The 22,724-nt window shown below is 40.1% G+C and overlaps 1 protein-coding gene across 1 annotated transcript in view; it reads right to left on the bottom strand.

Moving 5' to 3' along the window:
- Nucleotides 1–22,724, bottom strand: part of LOC306867623 (glutamate receptor-interacting protein 2-like) — a gene marked incomplete at both ends in the record, with an annotated part of 143,733 nt that overhangs the window by 28,211 nt on the left and 92,798 nt on the right. The window contains 6 exons of the mRNA XM_079413391.1: nt 3,569–3,649; nt 3,831–3,976; nt 6,090–6,279; nt 7,754–7,906; nt 8,663–8,803; nt 16,163–16,332. Of these exons, the coding sequence (XP_079269517.1) occupies nt 3,569–3,649; nt 3,831–3,976; nt 6,090–6,279; nt 7,754–7,906; nt 8,663–8,803; nt 16,163–16,332 (881 nt within the window). The remainder of the gene's footprint in view (nt 1–3,568; nt 3,650–3,830; nt 3,977–6,089; nt 6,280–7,753; nt 7,907–8,662; nt 8,804–16,162; nt 16,333–22,724) is intronic.

The following is a 22,724-nucleotide window of genomic DNA, read 5'->3' as shown; positions in this document are numbered from 1 at the left end:
GGATACATTTGGAATTCCTATGACACACTTCTTCAAATACTTACAAATTTGCAATTACATCAGAGTCAAGCAACATTATTCAATGTCCAGACCAAGGGTAACAGAATTAGAACAAGTTATGTTGAATGAGGAACTTAGTACAAACAAAATTATTTTGCTTTATTATAAATTTGTTAATAGTTCTAAAGAATCATCCGAATCTAAGAGAGTTGCTTGGGCTACCGACTTACAGTACGAACTTTCAGTTTCAGAATGGAGGGAAATAGGTGTCAGAGCCCAGAATTTGTCAATCAATACAAGATTTAAACTGCTTCAATACAATTGGATAATGCGTACTTATATTATACCTGACAAGTTGAACAAATTTAACCCTAATATTCCAGATGTTTGCTTTAAATGCCAAAAATATAAGGGAACGTTCTTTCACTGTGTTTGGACATGTGATGTTATTCAGACATTCTGGCAAAAAGTGATGACATTAATATCTTCAATTATTTTAAAACCAATTCCAATGACTCCTGAAATATGTGTGCTAGGTCTAATTCCTGTTGGTATATCAGTATCAAGACATCAAATGAACATGATAGATATCTGTTTAGTTCTCGCAAGACGGTCAATTGCATTTTACTGGAAGAAAATAGAAGGTCCATCAATTGGTCATTGGTTAAAAGATATATCACACTGTATTGTTTCGGAAAAACTTACATACAGTATTAAGGGTAAACTGAAAGATTACTATAAAATATGGGACCTTTTTATACAATTCCTTGAAAACAACGAAATAGTAATACAAGGAATGCTAGATTCCTCTCAATCAAAATTGTTTCCATTGAAGATTTTTCTGTTATCTTATATACTTTCTCAATAAAGACATGTTTAATAAGACTGTCACTCAAGGCTGGCAGTAGTGCATATGCTCTGGATCAGAGTAATATCGCATCCACATCGCAGGCTTTGCGATTAGCAAATCACAACATCTCAAATCGTGATTACGATTTGATTTCGATTAATCGCACAGCCCTACCAGGTAGTTCACTCTTCAAAAAGTTAGCAGGCAGAGGGGGACATCACAGGGTTAGCCAGTGTGCCAGTGGAATGGCAATCTGCTTTCCACACGAAGCAGCATCACGTGTTGCTTGCAGACGCGCCTGTATATTAATCGGCCTAATTTGCAGCTCTGCTGGAATTCCGTGGGGTGACGAGCAGTAATGTTTACTTCAGCTGCAAAACTGGCTAACTAGCACATTATTAGGAAAGGCTATTTGCAAAGATTCATAAAAACCCCTTATAGTCACTTCTTCTGTAGATGAAGCTGGATCACGAATGATTCGCGTGAACATAGACACATTTATGCAGATCGGGGATCGGCGCATTCACTTCAAAAACAAAAGTAACGTTAATCCTCTGCATCTTCAGCGGCTCAGATGTTGGGACTAATTACAACTGCTATATTCATTATTACATCCATCAACTAAACACATCAATCGCTTAATCAGAGACATCTTGTCTTCTCCTGCGCCGGAGACGGACAGCTCTCCGCTCACTCAGGGCGGGTCTAAGGTAAGACGCTAGTGTCAATCAACTATCGTGGGAGCGGTATGTACAGAACTATGTCATTCTGACAGGAGTCTCAGAACAGCCTGATTTCAGAAAGGGGATTTTAAAATAGGGATATAGGGTATAGGGAAATAGGGTATTTTTATCATTACAAGATGGATGTGTACACACACTTCTAACACACATTTATGTTCATTTTGCATCCGATGACCCCTTTAATATGTTTCAGATGTCTGAAGGATAAGATAAGAATTGCGTTTAAATATTCAAGCAGTGAATCTTAAAGAAATGGTCAAGAGTCTTTTCACTGATGGATGGAGTGAATGTAGTACAAATACAAAGCCTGTGATTCATATCAGCCCTCATGCAAGTATAATACAAGTTTAATGGCCCATGATCCCTCAGTATTTATGCCGTAAAGAAGCTTTAGAGGAACATCAGATGGAAAGAAGCCATACAGACCCAAGAGCTCAAGTAAACAAGCCCACGGAAAGCCTGCGAGAGCCACATAAACACTTCCTCAGAAAAAGGAGGCTCTGTTGATCAGGGCTAATGTAACTCTATGACACACACGAGACGGGACGCCCCGTATAGGGTGGTCTGGATACAAACACGCTCCGCCAGGAAAACCCATATGCAGATGTGTTTAATGACCGGAGTGGATGTCAAAACATTTGTGTGGGTTTATTTTCCGTGCCTTCGGGGATATAAAGTTTAACTGCATCTTGGTTGGTAAAATAGGCCAGGGAGAGAGGGATCTTAAAATCTCCCCCACAAAAGGATTCAGAGGGAATGGCTTAAATGTGTTTTTTGGGGGGGATGATAACAGATCAGGAAAGCAAAAGGAAAAATCCTGCAGTTTTTCTAATACGTGATATGACTTTACAAACATAAATGCAAATTAGTAATCCTAAAGTGAACTTGCATAAATTTACCTTAAATGACACAAGCCATTAATACTGTAACACTTTGCTTATATTACTGTTATTTATTTATTTATCTTGCTCATTTATATAGTAGATTTTTATATAGTACTTTTTTTATCACTACAATTGTAACTGGAATGTTTTGTATATTTGTATCTGTTTTGTTCATTTTCTGGCAGTCATAGTAACATTTGTTATTGAAACGAAGCCATATCAAAATCTTTTGAATATCTTTATCTTTGCTTCAAAAAAGTACACTAATAGAGTAAAATACAGAAAATAAATTTGTTTTATAATTACATTAAAAAGTCTTTGATTGTACTTATTATTTATTAAATCAGCATATCAGAATGATTTCTGAAGGATCATGTGACACTGATTCGAAACATTACATATGCTTTATATATGTTAACAATATATGTCAATATATTAAAACAGTCATTTTAAAATTTTAATAATATTTGACAATATTACTGTTTTCATTGTATTTTTAATTAAGCAAATGCAGCCTCGGTGAGCATAAGAGACTTTCATAAACATTAAAACATTTTCCCCCCAAACTTTTGATCAGTGTATGCATATTGTTATTATTATTATTAATATTAATAATAATAACAATAAAACAAAGTAGCATAAAAGTGACTTGGTTTAACTTTGAACAGTTTTATTTTTTAACAATACTTTAAAATATTTTTGTAAATATTACAAAAATAATATGATTATTTTGCATACTTTTAATCTATTACCACAAACTATTGCTTGGTTATAATTATGATTAGTGAATCAGATTATTATCCAAATCGCCAGGAAACATTACATGCGTGATGGTGGCAAGTGCTGATGTTAACATTCAATTTATTAGCAAAAAAACATTGCACTGAACATTTTTGTGTTTCAAATCATTTGCAGGTTATTGTGGGACAGATAACCAAACGTTGTGATGCCTGAGTTGATAAGTTTTTCTTCTCATCTAAGTGGGCAGTTCTTACCAAAATATGTTGCAATGTTGACCAAACTAAATGAAGAAGATCCCCAGACCCATGATGTCAAAACTAACCCACTGCAAATTAACAGTGAGGTCTTACCACTGATTGTGATGCCCAGTTCCATTCCTCGTTTCTTCTGCAGCTTCACATGGAATGTTCCACTGCTAGGCACAACAGATTCTAGCCATCCAACAAAAACAACATTATGATCAAGTGCAAACACGATTGCAACTGATTTTTAATTAAATACCAATGAAAACTGAAAATAAAGTGACAAATTAATGGCTTGGGAACTCTTGGTGTAAAATGGAGCAATTTGTGTTTTCAGAGCTTGGTGGTGAACATGTGAAACCTCACTAACCTGCTACATCAAACTCAATCTCTAGCGTGACCTTATTGGCCAGAGCAGCATCCCGGAGCAGCTGATTGGCCTCTTCCAGCGTTCCGTCTTCTGTGGGAATTCCGTTGATGGATAAGACTCTGTCTCCAACCTGGAGAAGCCCACACCTGCCAATCAAAACAAGACAGAAGGACTAAAAAACTCATGATCCCTTCCTCCAGCAACTAAATCACTGTCAAACAAAACACCCCTTAAATGGATAGTTCAGCCAAAAATGAAAATTGTCATCATTAACACACCCTTAAGTTTTCACACCTGTATGAATTTCTTTCTTCTGTTGAACACAGAAAAAAATATATATTTTGAAGAACGTTGGTAACCAATCAGTTGACAGTAGCCATTTACTTCCATAGTATTTATTTCCATAATATGGAAGCCAATTGCTATAATCAATAGTTTGGTTACCAACGTTCATAAATGATGACATAATTTTAATTTTCAGGTGAACTATCTTTTCAAATGGGTGGTTCCTGGCCAAAATAATGTGAAAAGTGGGCCAGACTTCATGCCAATAATCAAAAGTCTGACTGAAAACTGATGTTAATTTTAGAAGTTGATTTTTATCAAACACAACAACAAAAATGCATGATTTACAATAAGTGTATTGTTTCTTAGGTTTCTATATGCAAGCCCAGTGTCACTGTGTGAAACCATGTGTGTATGAAAGAGAACAACTGACCTGACATGCAATGACTTCCAGCACAAACACCACAAATGTCACACACTGCCACAGTACAACACAGCTCAACACACATCAGATCACTCGCTTCATGATACAACAATCTCACACCAGGAATGACTCACGCACTGAGCTACAAAAACAAACAGAAACGGACAATTACAAATTTACATGATTACTGAAAATTCATTTAGGGTCTCATCCAGTGGCAGCAAATACAGTAAAATGTTGAGTTTGGCTCCATTGAGGCTTTTGTTTTTGTTGGGTTTGCTGACATGTCTTTGGAAAGAGTGTGTGATTGTATCAACTTAGTCTCAGATGTTTAAGATAAAAAATAAAACTAATCTCAAATAAAAAGAGACCCACGAGACAGTTGTTCACATACAGTTAGAACTTAGAGCTATAATTAGCACAATGGTAGCCAAATGTTGTACCTTTGTAGTTGGTTTCACATGTTCCTACAATTTCTTCAGACAAATTCAAAGAGACCCATGAGAAAATTATTGACATAAAGTAAGAGTTTAGCTCTACAGTAAACAAAAAAAAAAAGTTAATAAAGTTAGCCAAAAAGCTGATGTAGTACTTTTGTATCAACTTTCAGTTTGGACAAAGAAAAAGAGACCCAAATGAGACAATTAGAGCTGTACTACCAAATGTTAGCAAAGCAACTGACGTGACAACTTCGTTGCAGGTGTTTCTTCTAAAATTCTCCCAAAAAAGAGAGACACAAACAAGACTATCTTTGACATAAAAGTTCAAGGCTATAGTTAGCAAAATGTTAGCAAAAATTAGTATCAACAAGATGTTTCTTCTTAAAGTCATTTGGTTAAATAAAAAGAGAACCAAATGAGACTATTGATATACAGTAAAAGTTTAGAGCTATAAACTGAAAGTGAATAGCATAGAGCAGATAATTTGGTCTCTGAAGAATCTGACTAGAAATGTTGGAGTTAATATTGAGATTTTTGACTTTGATTGAAATCTTTGGTATCTTGGCAAGTGCACTTTGAGACATTATTGAGAGCTCTTGTGAAACTCTAGATGTGAAGTGAGATTACTGGTGGCTTTTTCTCAGGAAAAAAAAAAAAAAGAGATGCATGAGATCCAAATTAGGATCGATCTGCTCTCCATTTAATCTCATTGCTGTCTAGGAAAAAGCATTTGAGATGTAAAGAGAGTTTACGAGCACAAAGTGTGACAAAGACACATTTTTCTACCTCTTAAATAAAAAAATAAAGTCTCTTTCTTAAATGTCACTGATAAAAGGCGTGTTTTTTTGCAGTGTGAGTTTCCTGCTGAGTGTTGACCCAGATTCTGAGGTAGTATCACAACCAGCTTGATCATTTTCAAGTCTCTCTCCAAGTCAGTGTACGCTGACTCTGTCATGAGGTATACATTTACAAAATACTGATATTGTTACAAGATCTGCTTGCATTTTCAATGGAATCTCAGTCCATTGTGCCACCTGTGTTTATATGTGCTTGAGTGAGCATGGATGGCTGTGTTTTGTGTACATGGTTGAGTTAACGTTTGGGACGTACCTTTCGGCCGAGCTGTCCGGTTCTATGAAGCGGATAAGAGGGGGTGCAGAGAGGGTCTCTGTCGCAAATATTCCACCTTGCAGCTGAACCCCAAACCCATTTAGAGGATCTCCTCTCAGAGTGACTTCACTGGACTCGGTGTGGACTATCTGACCACCAGGGCCCACAGAACTTGAGGCTAAAGACACAGCTAAGCAGAGAGAAAAATATCCACAGAAATATCTTAAATGTATACAACTGGATTTTATCCATTAAGAGGCTGTTTGCAAAGAATGTGTTTTTGGAGATACAGGTTTGTTTGATTTTTTTTTAACGCCAAATCATGTGTGAGATGCTGCAAAAGACGCAAGATGTGAGGGAAACGGTCAAACAAATTCTTCACAAGCGAAACTGCTTTCCAAAACCTATAAAAAAAATCCAAGATGGACAAATGAAGTGAGCTAAAGTAGAATTATTCATTAATTAAGTATAAAAAAGAAGAGATTAAAATTCACCATATGCACAAAATTTGTGATATATATATTGTACAACAGTGCTTTGTGTTGTTAGCTTAGCAACATGCTAACAATTCTACTGGCATTTTTTAAATGATAGATAAAAACTAATAAAATCAATTTAATAAAAAGTAGACAATTTACTCAATATTTGTGTTCACTGTGTTTTTGTGATGGGGCTAGGAGTGTTGTGTTGTTAGCTTAGCAACATGCTAACTACTCTACTAAAAGTTTAACTGATAGATAAAATAGATATGTATCTATGTGTTGCTGTCTCTGTCATATAAACTCTGTAAATAAAAGTAGTTTAATTGATAAATATAAATAGTTCAATCCAATAAAAAGACTATTTACCCAATACATGTGTATTGTAACAATGCTTAGGAGTTGTTAGCTTAGCAGCATGGTAACATCTAACTACACAGGAAACTAAAATATGTCAAGCAATACATAAAAATAGCCTAATTAAAAATAGATGATTTACACAATATTTGTGTTATGTATTGTATAAAAGTGTCTACAGTACTGTGTTCTTAGCTTAGCAAACATGCTAACACCTAACTCTGAAGATTAAATAAATTGGTTTTGGTAAAAAGAAAAAAACTTATATGTATCTTCAACTAATTGCAACTTTGTGGTGCTGTCATCAATATGATCTTCCTAACATCACTTTCATAAGTTTGTGCGCCCATCCAGACTTAATATTTAATTATAAAAAAAAAAAGGCTTGCTGTCCTCGACAGAAGCTCGAACTCGAGGCTCAGCTTGAACACTGAGTTCAACCCCTCATTGTGGTACTTCACAGAGGGAGAATAACAAAGAAAGAGGAGAGATAGGGAGGATGCTGGAAGAATTGTTGCTGGGATGGAGCAATGACTGCTGCTTATAAACACTTGTAATGATGATTGACAGGACTGAATATTTAGGCTCCTCCCAAACCTACATTTGGAACTTCATTTAATGCGCCATTGAAGCATTGTGTTTTTAGCTTAGCAACAAGCTAACATCTAACTCTACTGGAATTAGTTAGGTAGAGTCACTTCATGAGAAGCCATTTAAAAGCTGCTTACAATATGTAGAGGTTTACAAATCAATCACTTAAGAGATGTCATGAAATGTAATAATATGCTTTTAGACCATGTCAAACAGAAAACCGATCCAGTCACCTACAGGAGCTTTTGTGCTCTTTTTTCCTTTGTCGTCTCTTTAGCATTGAGTTTCGTGGGCTCATGGGAGGAGCGGCCCGGGGCAGTGTGCTGGAACCCTGGCTGGTCATGCCTGATGTGGTAGTGGACCCAGGAGAGAAGTTAGTGCAGACTACCGCTAGAGAGAACAGAGGAACGGAGAGAGAAAGTCAGGTGGTGTAGCTGCATTTAAAAAAAATGGTCCAAGAGACTGAGTGGCTCAGTGCAGGTTAATGATCCATATTATATTGGTCCCTTGCTAGTCTTTGCAGATATATGCACTAAGCATTTGTTATTTAAGGGGATGCTATATTAGATTTGGAGGCAACCGCTGGGAGGTGGATGTCTGGGTTAAGAACAATATTCCATATTAACGTAATGTTATTTTACAACTAAATGAAGATGGATGGCTTCAACTAGAAAGGTAGATTATCTGAAGAAAATGTGACTTAGTCAGTAAAAACGGCATTTTGGTGCAGTACTTTTTTTGCCTTAATGAGAAACTCCCTATTTAATGCGGACTATATAATCATCCACAATTTTCTGTGAATTCTCAATACCAACTTGAACACAAGCAAAATCTGTAAAGGAAACTTCTTTGCCCGAGTGTCAAACTCTCAATCGAACTCCTATTTGAAATTTTAAAACTATTTTTGTCCTCATGCAAAATACCCAAATGTCCGGAGTCCTATTTTAATGACTGGATATTGTCATTGACAATTTGCTAAAATTTTTACAATCAACTAAAAAATGAACAAAATCTACACGAGGAACATTTTCTTCCTGATGTGAAATGCCCAGTCGTGAAAACTCCTATACAGGTATATATATAAAAACTTGTGAAATCATCTTCATAAAGCATGGTAATAGTGTAAAAATTATTTAATGTAGTTACATTTGCAGTAATCCTGAGAGCTAGATGGGTTACTGGAAGCAGAGGTCCATGTCAATGTCTTACATTGACCAGGATGTTGAGAATGGCAGTAGTTCACACAGGGGTCCCAGCAGTGCGGGTGGTCACTTTTCTGAACTTTCACTAAACACAGAAAATTAATTACTAAATTAAGATATTATTACATGATTCTCAGAATAAATATCAACTAAATGCAAAATACATACACATTTTTATATAATATACATACGCACACACACACACACACACACACACACACACACACACACATACTCCCTCTATGTGGCTTTCTCTCTATATTGTTCTCATTAATCCTCATTTAAACACTGCAAATCCATCATTTGGAGTCTTGAGGGTCTGTTGAAGTCACATTCGAGTGATAATATCCGTCTCTAATACTGGTCTGTGGAAAATGATTGTGCATGCAAAACAATGAAGAAGCAACAAACAGGCTAATGAAGTCCTGCTGCTAGAGGCAGGCCGTATAATTGAGTGCCTCTGTGTGCGTGCATGTGCTTGTTCTCATTTGTTCTGCAGTATCTCCAAGCACTCATAATGCAGTAGGTCTGACAGGAGCAGAAGACTGAATTTAAAAGATAGTCAAATTAATTTAATAAATTAAACAGGCACAATTGAAACAAGTAATTTATTACAGAGAAGTGGTTCGCTACTGGTTTGACTTCAGGAAGCAGATTCTGGACATCAAGGGTTGATGCAATGCAAGGTCAATATTGTTTATCATACAAGAGTAATAGAAAAACAAATATGAAATTAGTGCTGTCAAACGATTAATCGCGATTAATCGCATCCAAAATAAAAGTTTTTGTTTACATAATATATGTGTGTGTAAAGTGTAAATTTATTATGTATATATTAGTACTGTCAATCGATAAAATTATGTATATATTAGTACTGTCAATCGATAAAAAAACAAACTAATTAATCGCACATTTTTCTAAAATTAATCGCGATTAATCCCACCTAACATTTTTAAATATACTTTTATATTGCAATAAGTTTTTAAATATAAGTTTTTAAATATACTTTTATATTGCAATAATTTCACATTCAATCTTCAAATGTACAATGTACAAACAACATAAAGACCGTATATATTTTTTTATGTTTCTTTAATGGCATCTTTTTTATGATTGAAGGCCAGCATCACTGATATCAATACTACTGATGTCTCTATAAAATAGTTTTTTCCCCTGAATATTTAATTGTGATTACATAATTGTCATTTCTCACAACTGCATGTTAATTTCTTGTAATGTGTCACTATTCTTATTTTAATATATACTCTTTAATTTTATATATTTTTTTATTTGTTTCTCTGAATCAAAAATATATTTCTATAAAATACATAAAACCATATACATAAAAATAGTCTCTGCTGATAATCATAAAGATGTTTGAACTTATTACTGGAACTAACATGCTTAGCATATAAGACAGACGCAATTCTTTATGTTGCTGGAAAATCCTCAAGCTTGTTGCTAGTTTCTAGCTGGTCCAAGTTGGTCATTAGCTGGTTGACCAGCTACCACTTTCCAAAAACCGGTCTGCCAATCTTAAGCCTGTATGTCTAGCTGGCAGCTGGTTTGTTGATGGTCCAAGGTGGTTTACCTGTTTAGACCATCAACAAACCAGATGCCATGTTCCAAAATTCAGGACCAACTTGAGATTTTCCAGCAGGGTATTAATAATGCGAAACGCCCTAACTAAGTAATATGACATTCAACAACTTAGTTTTAACTTATCTTAGCTTTACCCTCCTCCATCTCCAAAACCATAAGAAGCTTTAAAACACTCAGAGAGATGTGTGTATTTGTGTGTGTGGTTACACTTCAAGGTTTTAATGAAGTCTAGTCACTACTTTTTTAATCTTTCGTACATTACTAAACAAACCATTAAACTTCTACACATATTAGCATTCTATTAGCATTATGTTTGTATTTTTTTGCCACACAGAATGTGATGAGACGTTAAGAAATGCCACTTTTAGACAGATTTTCACAAGCCAGGTTAAATACTACTACCTGTTCATCTGAGCACCAATGAGGCATCTTCTGATATTTGAGCGCTAAATCCCTCTTCCTTGTGGCTTATGCTAAGCTCATCTGCTATGTCTCTAAGAAACACAACTCTGTCTCTTGATGTAGGAATTAAGAACACCAGGAAAGATGACGGCAAAGTCTCCCACACAGGCTGATGTGACGGGAGCTTAATTTGAGTAAGGAGATTACAATACTGCTTTTTTAAGATTGCGTCATTTATCTAACAGGAACTGAACCAGCAGGACTGACGCTAAGGTTATTAGCAGTGGCTTGGGCTAATTTGGTAATAAATTGTATGTAGTTTCATTCTGTATTGCAGAATACTTTACAAATAAATAATCTGAAAAAATCTGGACTACCATCTTGCCATATTCCATCCAAAGTGGGATGTGCAACATGGGTCAGTGACATAAAGCTGTTAATGTATTCAGAAATACATAAAAAACGCATTTCTTACATAGAATGACTTGAAAGTAAAACAACATAACCTTATATTACTATTATTTTATAGGATTTACTGTTTGAGCTATAGAAATTCTAATAAAATAGTACAAATATTTGTATAGAAATATACATCAAAAATGTTTCCAACAAAATTTTTCCAAAATATTGTAAACGTTTGGAAAAATATAAACAGGAAATGATGTCATAGAGATTTATGTGACATTTCTCATAAAGTTGCAATTATGATAAAGTCTTAATCATGAGAAACAATGCTGCAGTTGTTATAACCGTAAATTAATTCATTGTAATTTTGAATAGAGTATCTTGTAACTGTGACTTCATTTCTCATAAATGAGACTTTTTCTCATAATTGCAACTATATCTCATAATTATAACATTATTGTTGTAATTGCAATTATATTTTATGATTGCAAACTTATTTCTCATAATTGCAACATTATATCTTGTAACTGACTATTTTGTAACCGTGACTTCATTTCTAATAAATGACACTTTATTTCTCATAATTGCAACTATATATCATAATTGCGACATTATTTTCAGAATAATGTTGCAATTATTTCTCATTGTGGCTTTTCTCGTAAAACGTTATGTCACGTAGTTATGATTATATCATATAATCGCATCACTATTTCTCATAATTTCTATAAAACAAGAAATTATGTTATAGAGAGGTAATAAATATATTAAAATATTATAAATTGACTTCTGTGCGAAAAGGCAAAGTTCAGGTCGTTACATGTCTGGAGTTACAAAAATTGAAATATAAAAATACATGGTGTAGTAAAATTATTTTTAAAAAGTCATTACATGTAAACTTTTTGTTGTTTTTCAAAATATAAACCATATAAACCATTGTGAATACAGATATTACATTTCTGAGAAATTGGCACATTTAAAAATGTGTTTTTTTCAGATCATAATGCACACAATAAATGGCAAGCACAAATCTGATTGCTAACTTTAAAATATGTGTAATGTAATATTATTGTTGCTTTGGATAAAAGTGTCTGCCATATATGCAAATATATTAAAATGCACATATTCTATTCTTCCTCACTTTATATCCCCAGATCTCAAAGATGGCAAACCTAAATGAGGTTGTTACCAGACGTATTTTCTTTTCTTTCCCTAACATGGTCAGCTACAACATTTGCATATATAAATTCTGAATTGAAAATGTAGGAGTCATATGGCAAAATATCAAACTCCATTTATTTCCTAGGTGAAGTTTCTATGTATTATTGACACGGCTCTGCGAGTGGGTGTCAATTCTTGGTTGAAGTCCTGCCGGGACTGAAAGTTCACACTCGCAAATATGTTTTTCCATCATTACAGCCTTCCACCTCCTCTCTCGGGTTCTCAGCACGGCAGGGAATGACCTATTTAGTGCCATGTGATATTTCAGCAGAACAGCTCAGATGCTGAAAAACGAAACCAATTTACTTGTCCGTATCCATTAGTGACATTTGTTCCTTTGCCCAAAAATCTGGGCACAAGGGCTTTAATGGCATCATATGATGTATGCGAGCAATGCATGGAATTCAAGAGGTCATCTTGTCGGGTTTAAAGCTTTGGTGGACATAATTAAATGCCACAGGCACAATCATGGTGGCAGAAGTGGGGCAAGAATTGGACTACATAGAAATTGATAGGCATCTATCCTTGATGGACTGTGGATTATTGTGATGTTATTATCAGCTGTTTGGACTCTCTTTCTGACGGCACCCATTCACTGCAGAGGATCCATTAGTGAGCAAGTGATGGAATGCTACATTTCCCCAAATCTGGTTAAGAGACGAACTCATCTACATCATAAATTGCCTAAATTCAGATGTGTGCACGTGTAACAACTTCAAAGTCAAGTTAAAAACAACCATCTAAAGTTTCAGCATCTTCTATAATTGGAGTCGCCCAATCATTGGGTGCATCCATAAAGTCATGCAATTATAGAAAGTGTTTATACGCTCGATGATAATAAGCTATTGATTAGATTCTCGCTGCAAACAGTCCGAGAGCTCATGCAGGCTACTAATTCAGGCTTTTAGTGCCATGTGGTCTGCACGGTCGGACATCTGTTCATCTCCTGTATTTGCATATAAACGGGGCTGAAAATAACCAATCTGGGTCTCGGTTTGATATCGAGCCATTGCCTGTTGGTTTTCTAGTGTGAGCAGGTCTCTGTGATTAAATCTGTCCTGCGGTCTAAAGCTCGTGGGGCGACATCAAGCAGAACGAGAAGCTAATTAAATGAGATGACAGCAGATGAGATGACAGAGCACTCTCGCCATCCATGTTTTCTCGTCCTCATTTGTGCATCCAAAGAGGATACATGTGAAGTTTATATCGCTATAATTAGAGAGAGATTATTATGACCTCCTTTGGAATAAACAGGCAAACAAATGGTTGCCATAGACACAAAAAGTACTGTGGTTCAATATGATGGTCAAGAACGATTGCCATGAGCATATTCCACTGCATTCACATGGTATTCCACAACCATAATGAACCAATTTGCTCAATGACAATGCTGCAAGTGATTTTCTTCCTCAGTACTTTTGTCTTGTTTTACAGTACAAGTATTTAAACATTATTAAATCAAGAGAAAATAAAGTAAAATAGCAGTCATTAAGACTTGTTTTCTGAAAAATGTTTCACAATTAAATGTGTTTAATTTTAACACAATACAAATCAATTAATTGCCAATAATCTTAATTCAAAGGGAAAACAGGTTTAATTTTCTTGCCCACCCTGATAAATAGATGCTCTTGTTTTAAGAATAAACTCACTAATTGATTATAATTTATTATTATTATTATTGTATTTATTCATTCATTTATTTACTTATTTGCAGTGAAATAATACTGTTTTTTAATAATAATAATAAAAAATAATAATAATTAAATAAAAAATTTAAGTGCATGTATCAAGATCAACAAATTTTCAACGATGAATTGAAATGACTCTTAAAATATCATATGGTGTAACCATCAAGTAAAAAGGCGATACAATTATTTACACCTTTAATACATGTGTTCTTAATAATTATCTTCTAACATTATGTAATATTTTATATTATATTTTGTATATAAAAAAACAACAATTCAACAAATTCTCAACAAATGAATTGACTCTTAAAATACTATGTCATGTAACCAATAAGTAAACGGTAAAAAAAAAAAAAAAAATATATATATATATATTTTTTTTTACACCTTGAAAACATATAAAGATTTTAATCAATATTTTAAAACATCATGAATTATTAATTGATAAATATATTTATGGTTTATGAGGCGGTTGTACCATATGATATTTTACAATTGACCATGATTTTGATGAAAGTTTCTTAGATGTTCATAGCAGTTTTAATTTGTACAGCAAATTTTTTTTTAGTTTTAGTAATAGCAATAGTCGTATTTTAGTAATCTGAATTGTTTTTAGTTTTAGTCGACTAAATCTACAGTAAATTTAGTCTGCTAAAATCTAATGGGTTTAGATACGGTGTAATGCATTTATTAAGCATTTCCCTAAAATTTCCAAACTCATTATATAGGTTTGATATTAAGGTTGTATCATGATAGACATCTATGTGTTCACACACAACTTGCCTTTATGTTAAAATTAAATAAAACCACTTCTCATAAAGCACAAAAGCATGGTCTTCTTTTCAATTAAATACCAATGGTTATTTAGACTAATTATGCATTCTTTATAACAACTTTTTACCATATTCTTCATTCTTTCAAGCAGACATATTTATTTCTATAAATACATTTAGATTAATCTTTAGAGTTACTAAAGTGATTCAGTCAAGAGCAGTGAATGATTTTCTGTCTTTCTTTTGTTGCTTGTTTAACATCAAAGACTCGGACAATATCAACTAAATTAGGCTGCTATCCCTTTAAAACCGTACATATTTTACGAGGTGGCTAATTCATATGAATTCGTATGGTACGTTTTGTCTAAACTCCAGTGAGAGGTAGGTGTAGGGGCGGGGTTAGGTGTAGGTCATTTGTACAAAATTCATACGAGTTGGCAACTCATAAAATACGTACGATTTAGCAAAATTCGTATGAATTTGTATGAGTGAGGTACGAATTAGCCACCACGTAAGATCGGGCTGACTGTGTTTACCTGAATACTCGTCATAGCACATAATTTGACATAATTGTATGTGTATTTCTCCATTCATACAACACGAAAGAGTACTCGCGCTCTGTGTGAGACGTGCTTTCTGTGTGTGTATCCTTCAGTGTCTGTGCTCAGAAAACCAGACCGATTTGAGTTCTCGCTTGTGTCGTCAAATTTATCCACATGTCTGTTCTTCTCTTACTCCTACATATTGACATTTTTTAACGTTTTATGAGACGAGCAGCAAGTGTATGTTAGCTTATGTCTCACCGGTTCATATACACGCATCTAACCTCCTAACTACGCAGCAGATATTTTTTCCGAATTAATATCTTCCCAAATCGTCCCTCCCTAACATTTTCATCCCGTTTTAATTGGTTGACGAAAATGTCAATAGATTTGTCATCGTTTTTGTCATTCAAAACAAGTTTTAGTTCGTTATCGCCTCATTTTCGTCTGTGAAAAAAGTTTTGTTGACGAAAATTATTCGTCAACAAAATTAACACTGGTTCATAGCATTTTTTTGTAAACTATATATTTTGAATAACATTTAATTAAGTAGTATTTAATATGTATATAATATATTTCTTACTTAAAGATTATGTCAAATTATGCTTTAGTACACTATGAGACGAGGAAACTTGTATGACCCTGTATCACCCTTGTAAAAAAATAAATAATAATAATAATTCACAGACAGTTTTCCAGACACAGTTTAGGTCCATTCCAAGATCAGATTCAACCATCTGTTGAAGATGTCTGAGATTAAGCCTAATCCATGTCTGGAAAAGCGCAGCAGTCTCCACATGTTGGCGTCTCTCACCAGTATCCTGGGGTTTCCCGGGCAGGCGTGTTTGGTGTGCGGGGAGGATCTCTAGTTTGGTCTGATCAGTAGTGCTGGCCAGCAGCTGCGTGGCCTCCAGGACGGAGCAGTGCTCTGTGCTGGTTCCGTCTATAGACAGGATATGATCACCCACGTGTAATGCTCCGGACCTGAGACGCAAACAGAGAACTGCTAGAACTGTCATAAATGTGGGACGTGTCAAAAATAACATCAAAACTCATCCAAATTACCCTAATAATGAATCTCAATTATCTATTTCCCACAGAAATTTGTGAAATATATGGAAAAATAAAGTTTTTAAACTGGTATTTGGTATTTAAAATGTAATAGAAACAAGAATATATAAAATGCATATTCACAAAAAATGAAATAAATAAATCATGCATCTTAATAACTATAGCAGATTAAAATTACATATTTCTGAGGGATTTAAGTTAATATCAATTTAAAGTATACAAAGAAGAATTTCTGTGGAAATTGGTCCTAAAATTTTACGTAAGAATCGAAAGACGGAATCAGGTCATTTGTAAAACAATGTTTTTTGTTTTGCTTTTTTCCTTTAAAATAACATCCTTCACATGGTTTTGTAAAAAAAAAAAATTCAGAAAGAAGGATTTTACAAACAAATTTACAATATGTGAAAAGTAAAATACGGTTGTTTGGGTATAAATTGTTTTTCATATTTTTGTTTTAAAAAGGTGAACAATTAATGTAAAAAAAAAATAAAAAAAAAAATATATATATATATATATATATATATATATATATATTAGAGCAAGAATGCTTTTAAATTTATTTACTGTACATTAAAATAAATGCATTTATTCAAAAATAGTTTGTTTACGATACATTTTCTGTAAAAATCTAATCAGTTGTACAAAAACCGTTTTACAAATATAAAATCCTTTATGTAATAATTGTTTTTACAAATAACTTGCATAGAAAGATTTACAAACATTTCTGTAAAAATCGCCACAAATCCTTTAGGAAAAAATCAAATCATTTGCAGAAGAATAGAGTAACAGTTTACATAAAAAATAGATAAAGTCACATGAAAATAAAATCAGTTGTGCAAAACATATACTTTAGAGAAATAAAATCCATTGTAAGAATTGTTTTATGAACTATTTGTGTTGGATGATTTAAAAACATTGATGTAATATCTGTCACGTGTCTGTTTCCTGTTTTGTCCTTTTGGTTTTTCCTGTCATTAGTTAATCATCGTTCATCCTGTTCACCTGTCTTCAGTTAATTATCTTGTTTCCTCGTTTGGTTGGTCCCTTTAAAAGTCCAGAGTTCCCTATCTGTCGGTCACTACGAGTTATGTCGTGACGACATAGGGGATTTACTTGGAAGCCCCAATCATCTCTGACTTAAGAGAAAACGCCAATGAAATTGGCTAGTGGATTTTGCATACCTGAGCCACTCCCCGTGCATACGGGTATAAAAGGGCGACAGGTGCATCCACTCATCCGATTTTTGCTTCGGAGCCGAGTGGATGAACGTGTTGATCTCCACAAAGCCATTCATCATCTGTCTGGAAGCTGTTCTGGTTGGCGTTACGGTGCGAACAGCGGTGTCCTGTCTGCAGCGATTCCCCTGGGCACTTCAACTGAAAGAGCAAATTTCCTAAAAGAGCAAATCATGGTCGGTTCACGTCTTTTTAAAGACGCTGTTCCGGCCGTGTCCTCTTGGTTGCGGTCGTTTCCTGTCCTCCGTAAACAGCCACGATCGTTGTCTTCAGTGTCTGGGGCTCCAGCACGCTGAAGCTGCGTTCGTGGATGGTTTATGCGTTCATTGAGCGTGTAACCATAGCAGCGCTGCGATCGCGCCTCTCTCTCCTCACGGGGATGGGAGGGGCCCCCTCTGTCACTACCCGCGCTGGCTTCTCTGCCACGAGCAGAGAACCATCGGCTAGTGCTCTGGGCGATCTGAGGGTTACAGTGAGAGCCTTCCGCCGGGCCAGTCCCCACGGACCTTTCACTCCTCCTGCAGCAGCTGTTCTGTGCGGCTCCCCGGTGATTCTGCTGTGCCGTCTCACGGCGTGCCCAGCAGTTTCATTCGGCGCGCCGATAGAGGATTAGATGTCGATCGCGGCATCGGGGGATGGGCAATCGTCCTCTGAGGATGAAGGTTCGGCGCAGCTGCGGGGTTCGCGGCCGCCGCCGAATCGGACCCAGAGTTGACGGCCGTGCTTTCCCGGGCCGCCGCGAGATCGGGCTGGAGGCGTGCACACCTCTCAGTCCTGAGCCCTCGCGGTGAGATGATTGGCTCCTCGGCAGAGGCTGTGGCTCGCGACCACGCCCTGCCCTGGTTCCTTTCTTCCCGGAAGTGCACGAGGAGCTGATGAAGTCGTGGACGGCCCCTTTTTACGGCCAGAAGCGGCGCGTCTGCCTCCTCCATCCTCGCTACCCTCGATGGCGGGGCGGCTAAGGGTGACGCTGACATTCCCCAGGTGGAGAGAGCGGTCGCGGTGCACTTGTGCCCGCGAAACGCCGCCACTTAGGGGAGTCGTTCGCGCCTCCCGTCCAAAGCCTATAGGCTGATGGCCGTTCTCGGCCAAAGCTTATAGTGCTGCGGGCCAGGCCGCCCCTGCCCTGCATGCCACGGCTATCCTGCGAGTACACAGGCCAAGGCATTAAATGCACGAGGGTAGTACCAACCCGAGGTTGACGCAGGAGCTGCGCTCAGCGACTGGCCTTGCCCTACGGGCAACGGAAGTCACAGCGCAGTGCCTCGGGAAGGCGATGTGCACACACTTGTGGTCCAAGAGTGCCGTCTGTGGCTCAGCCTGTGGAGAGGGGCGAAGTCGACAAAGTACACTTTCTCGAACGCTCTTGTCTCCCAGGCTGGACTGTTCGGCGACACTGTCGAGGACTGTGCCCAGCAGTTCTCGGCAGTACTGCAGCAGACCGAGGCCGTCCAGCACATCTTGCCCCGGCGTGATGCACCGCTCCGCCACAGGGCAAGCCCCAGTCTGCTGGTCACCGTGGGCGCCCTCCTGTGTCCCTTTGAGCTGCTCCGCCTTGTGCTGGGGCGTCGAGCCTCTTGCAGGAGCGTGGCGCCCCCCCCCCCGTGTTCCAACTGGCCCCGATATCGTCCAAGGAGGCGATAAAACGGCCCTGACACGGGCAACCCGGAGGTGTGGGAAGCTGCTCTATCTCAGGAGATGGCGGGATCAGCGCCGCTCCTTCCCCCCGAAGGAGGGTTGGGGGGAGAATCATTCATTCTGTTCCGCCGCTGGCTCAAGAAAGCCAGCGGTACCCACTTTGTCAAAAGAAGAGCAATTTCCTTTTTCCCCGGGTTATCAGGTTCGCGGGTTGACAGTGCGCGACGCACTGCCTCCTCACTCTCGCCCGCGACCCATCTTGCCAGCGGCCAAGAGAGTGCGGTTCGGGGACGCGGTGCCTCCCCACGCACCTCTAGCCAGTCCCCTTTGGGACCTAGGGAGTTCGGTAAGGATGCTTCAGAACGCGCTGCCTTCTGTACTATCCAGCCCTACTCCTCTGCGCTGCACCACCGCAGGTACGTCGATTGTGCCGTTGGAGCCCCTTGCACGGCGTCTGGAAGCGTGGCTTGCGCTGCCCAGCCCGTCTCGGTGGCTCACGCGCACAATTCGACTCGGCTATGCGATTCAGTTCGCCAGGCGACCTCCCAAGTTCAGCTGCGTTCTCGAGACCTCAGTGGTAGCTCGGAACGTTCCTGTCTTGCGCGAGGAGATTGCTGTCCTCCTGGCAAAGGATGCAATCGAGCCGGTCCCTCCAGCCGAGATGAGGCAGGGGTTTACAGCCCTTACTTCATCGTACCCAAGAAAGGCGGTGGTCTTCGACCAATCCTGGGGTGCAATCCCCAGGATTGGTTTGCAGCGATTGACCTGAAGGATGCTTACTTTCATGTTTCGATCCTTCCGCGACACAGACCGTTCCTACGGTTTGCGTCCGAAGGTCGGGCATGGCAGTACAAGGTCCTCCCCTTCGGGCTCTCCCTGTCTCCCCGTGTCTTCACGAAGGGCGTTGAAGGCGCCCTTGCCCCGCTACGGGAAGTGGGCGTCAGGGTCCTCAACTACCTCGACGACTGGCTCATTCTGGCCCAGTCCCGAGAGCAGTTGTGCGATCACAGGGAGCTGGTGTTACGGCACCTCAGCCAGTTGGGGCTTCGGGTCAACTGGGAAAGGAGCAAGCTCTCCCCTGGGCAGAGAATCTCTTTTCTCGGTGTGGAGTTAGACTCGGTGAGTAGGACGGCGCGCCTCATGGACGAGCGCGCCCAATCAGTGCTGAACTGCCTGAGTTCCTTCAGAGGCAGGACTGTGGTGCCACTGAAACAGTTTCAGAGGCTCCTGGGGCATATGGCATCCGCAGCTGCGGTCACGCCGCTCGGATTGCTTCATATGAGACCACTTCAGCACTGGTTGCACTCCCGAGTCCTGAGGTGGGCATGGCGCCGCGGTTCACTTCGGGTGAGTATCACGCGCGAGTGTTGCCGCTCCTTCAGCCCCTGGACGGACCGTGCTTTTCTACGGGCCGGGGTGCCCTTAGAACAAGTGTCCTGGCATGTTGTTGTCACAACAGATGCCTCCAGTACGGGCTAGGGCGCTACATGCAACGGGCAGGCAGCCTCGGGGCTCTGGACAGGGCCTCGACTGCTTTGGCATATCAACTGCCTGGAGCTGTTGGCAGTGCATCTGGCCTTGCGGCAGTTTCGGCCACTGCTGCTGGGCAAGCATGTGTTGGTCCGCATGGACAACACTGCGGCTGTGTCGTACATCAACCGGCCGGGAGGTGTACGATCACGCCGCATGTCACAGCTCGCCCGCCATCTCCTCCTCTGGAGTCACACGCAGCTCAGGTCGCTGCGCGCTGTCCACATTCCGGGGGAGCTCAATCGTGCGGCCGATGCGCTCTCACGACAGCTCACTTTCTCGGAGAGTGGCGACTCCATCCCGAGACGATCCGGCTGATCTGGAGTCGATTCGGGGAAGCTCAGGTAGACCTGTTTGCTTCCCGCGAGTCCTCCCACTGCCAGCTATATTCTCCCTGACCGAGGGGCCCCGCGGCACGGACGCACTGGCACACAGCTGGCCTCGGGCTTTACGCAAGTATGCATTTCCCCCAGTGAGCCTACTCGCACAGACACTGTGCAAGGTCAGGGAGGACGAGGAGCAGGTCCTGCTGGTCGCGCCGTATTGGCCCACCCGGACCTGGTTTCCGGAACTCATTCTCCTCGCGACAGCCCCTCCCTGGCGTATCCCTCTGAGGAAGGAACTCCTTTCTCAGGGGCTCGGCACCATATGGCACCCGCGTCCAGATCTGTGGAACCTCCAGGTGTGGCTCCTGGACGGGACGCGGCAGACTTAAGTGGTCTACCACAGGCCGTGGTAGACACCATCACTCAGGCTAGAGCTCCTTCAACAAGGCAAGCCTATGCTCTGAAGTGGAGTCTGTTCGCGAACTGGTGTTCTTCTCGCCGGGAAGACCCCCGAAGATGCACGATTGGAGTAGTGCTTTCTTTCCTGCAAGAAAGGTTGGAGCGTAGGCTGTCACCCTCCACCTTGAAGGTGTATGTGGCTGCTATCGCGGCCCATCACGATGCAGTGGACGGCCGGTCCGTGGGAAAGCATGATCTCATCGTGAGGTTCCTGAGGGGTGCCAGGAGGTTGAATCCGCCTAGGCCACCCCTGATGCCCTCCTGGGACCTCTCTATCGTCCTGGCGGGACTTCAGAGGGGTCCCTTTGAGCCGCTGGACTCAGTCGAGCTGAAATTCCTGTCGGCTAAGACAGCGCTCCTGACCGCGCTCACTTCCATCAAGAGGGTCGGGGACCTCCAAGCATTTTCGGTGAGCGAAGAGTGCCTTGTGTTCGGGCCGGACTACTCTCACGTTGTCCTGAGACCCCGGCCGGGATACGTGCCCAAGGTTCCCACCACGCCCTTCCGTGATCAGGTGGTGAACCTGCAAGCACTGCCTTCGGAGGAGGCAGATCCAGTCTTGGCGTTGCTGTGTCCCGTAAGAGCATTGCGCATATACGTGGACCGCACCCGGAGCTTCAGAAGCTCTGAGCAGCTCTTTGTCTGCCACGGAGGTCAGCAGAAAGGGAAGGCTGTCTCCAAGCAGAGGTTGGCCCACTGGATAGTGGAGGCCATCGCCTTGGCGTACCAATCCCAAGGCGAGCCGTGCCCCCTTGGGGTGAGGGCTCACTCCACATGGAGTGTTGCCTCCTCCTATGCGTGGTCGCACGGCGCCTCTTTGGCAGACAGCTGTAGAGCTGCGGGCTGGGCGACACCGAACACCTTCGCGAGATTTTACAGTCTCCGCGTGGAGCCAGTCTCTTCCCGTGTGTTGGGTAACAGGTAAGTGGCGGGAAGAGTTGGCCGGTGTCACGCTTGCTGCGCCATTCCCCCTCACCCGGGGATACGAGCGCCTGTTTTCCTCCTCCAGTTCAGTTCCCCGGACGGCGAACCCTGGTGGAGACCTCCAGCACCCCCGGCAGTCAGACTGGGCGGAGCAGTCTGACGCCAGGCCCAGTACTGGTGCTAGCTCGCCCGG

The sequence above is a fragment of the Barbus barbus genome, assembly GCF_936440315.1.
Source record: "Barbus barbus genome assembly, chromosome: 49".
Taxonomy (NCBI): domain Eukaryota; kingdom Metazoa; phylum Chordata; class Actinopteri; order Cypriniformes; family Cyprinidae; genus Barbus; species Barbus barbus.
The sequence above is the reverse complement of the archived record's forward strand: the minus strand, read 5'-3'. Positions and strand labels throughout refer to the sequence as shown.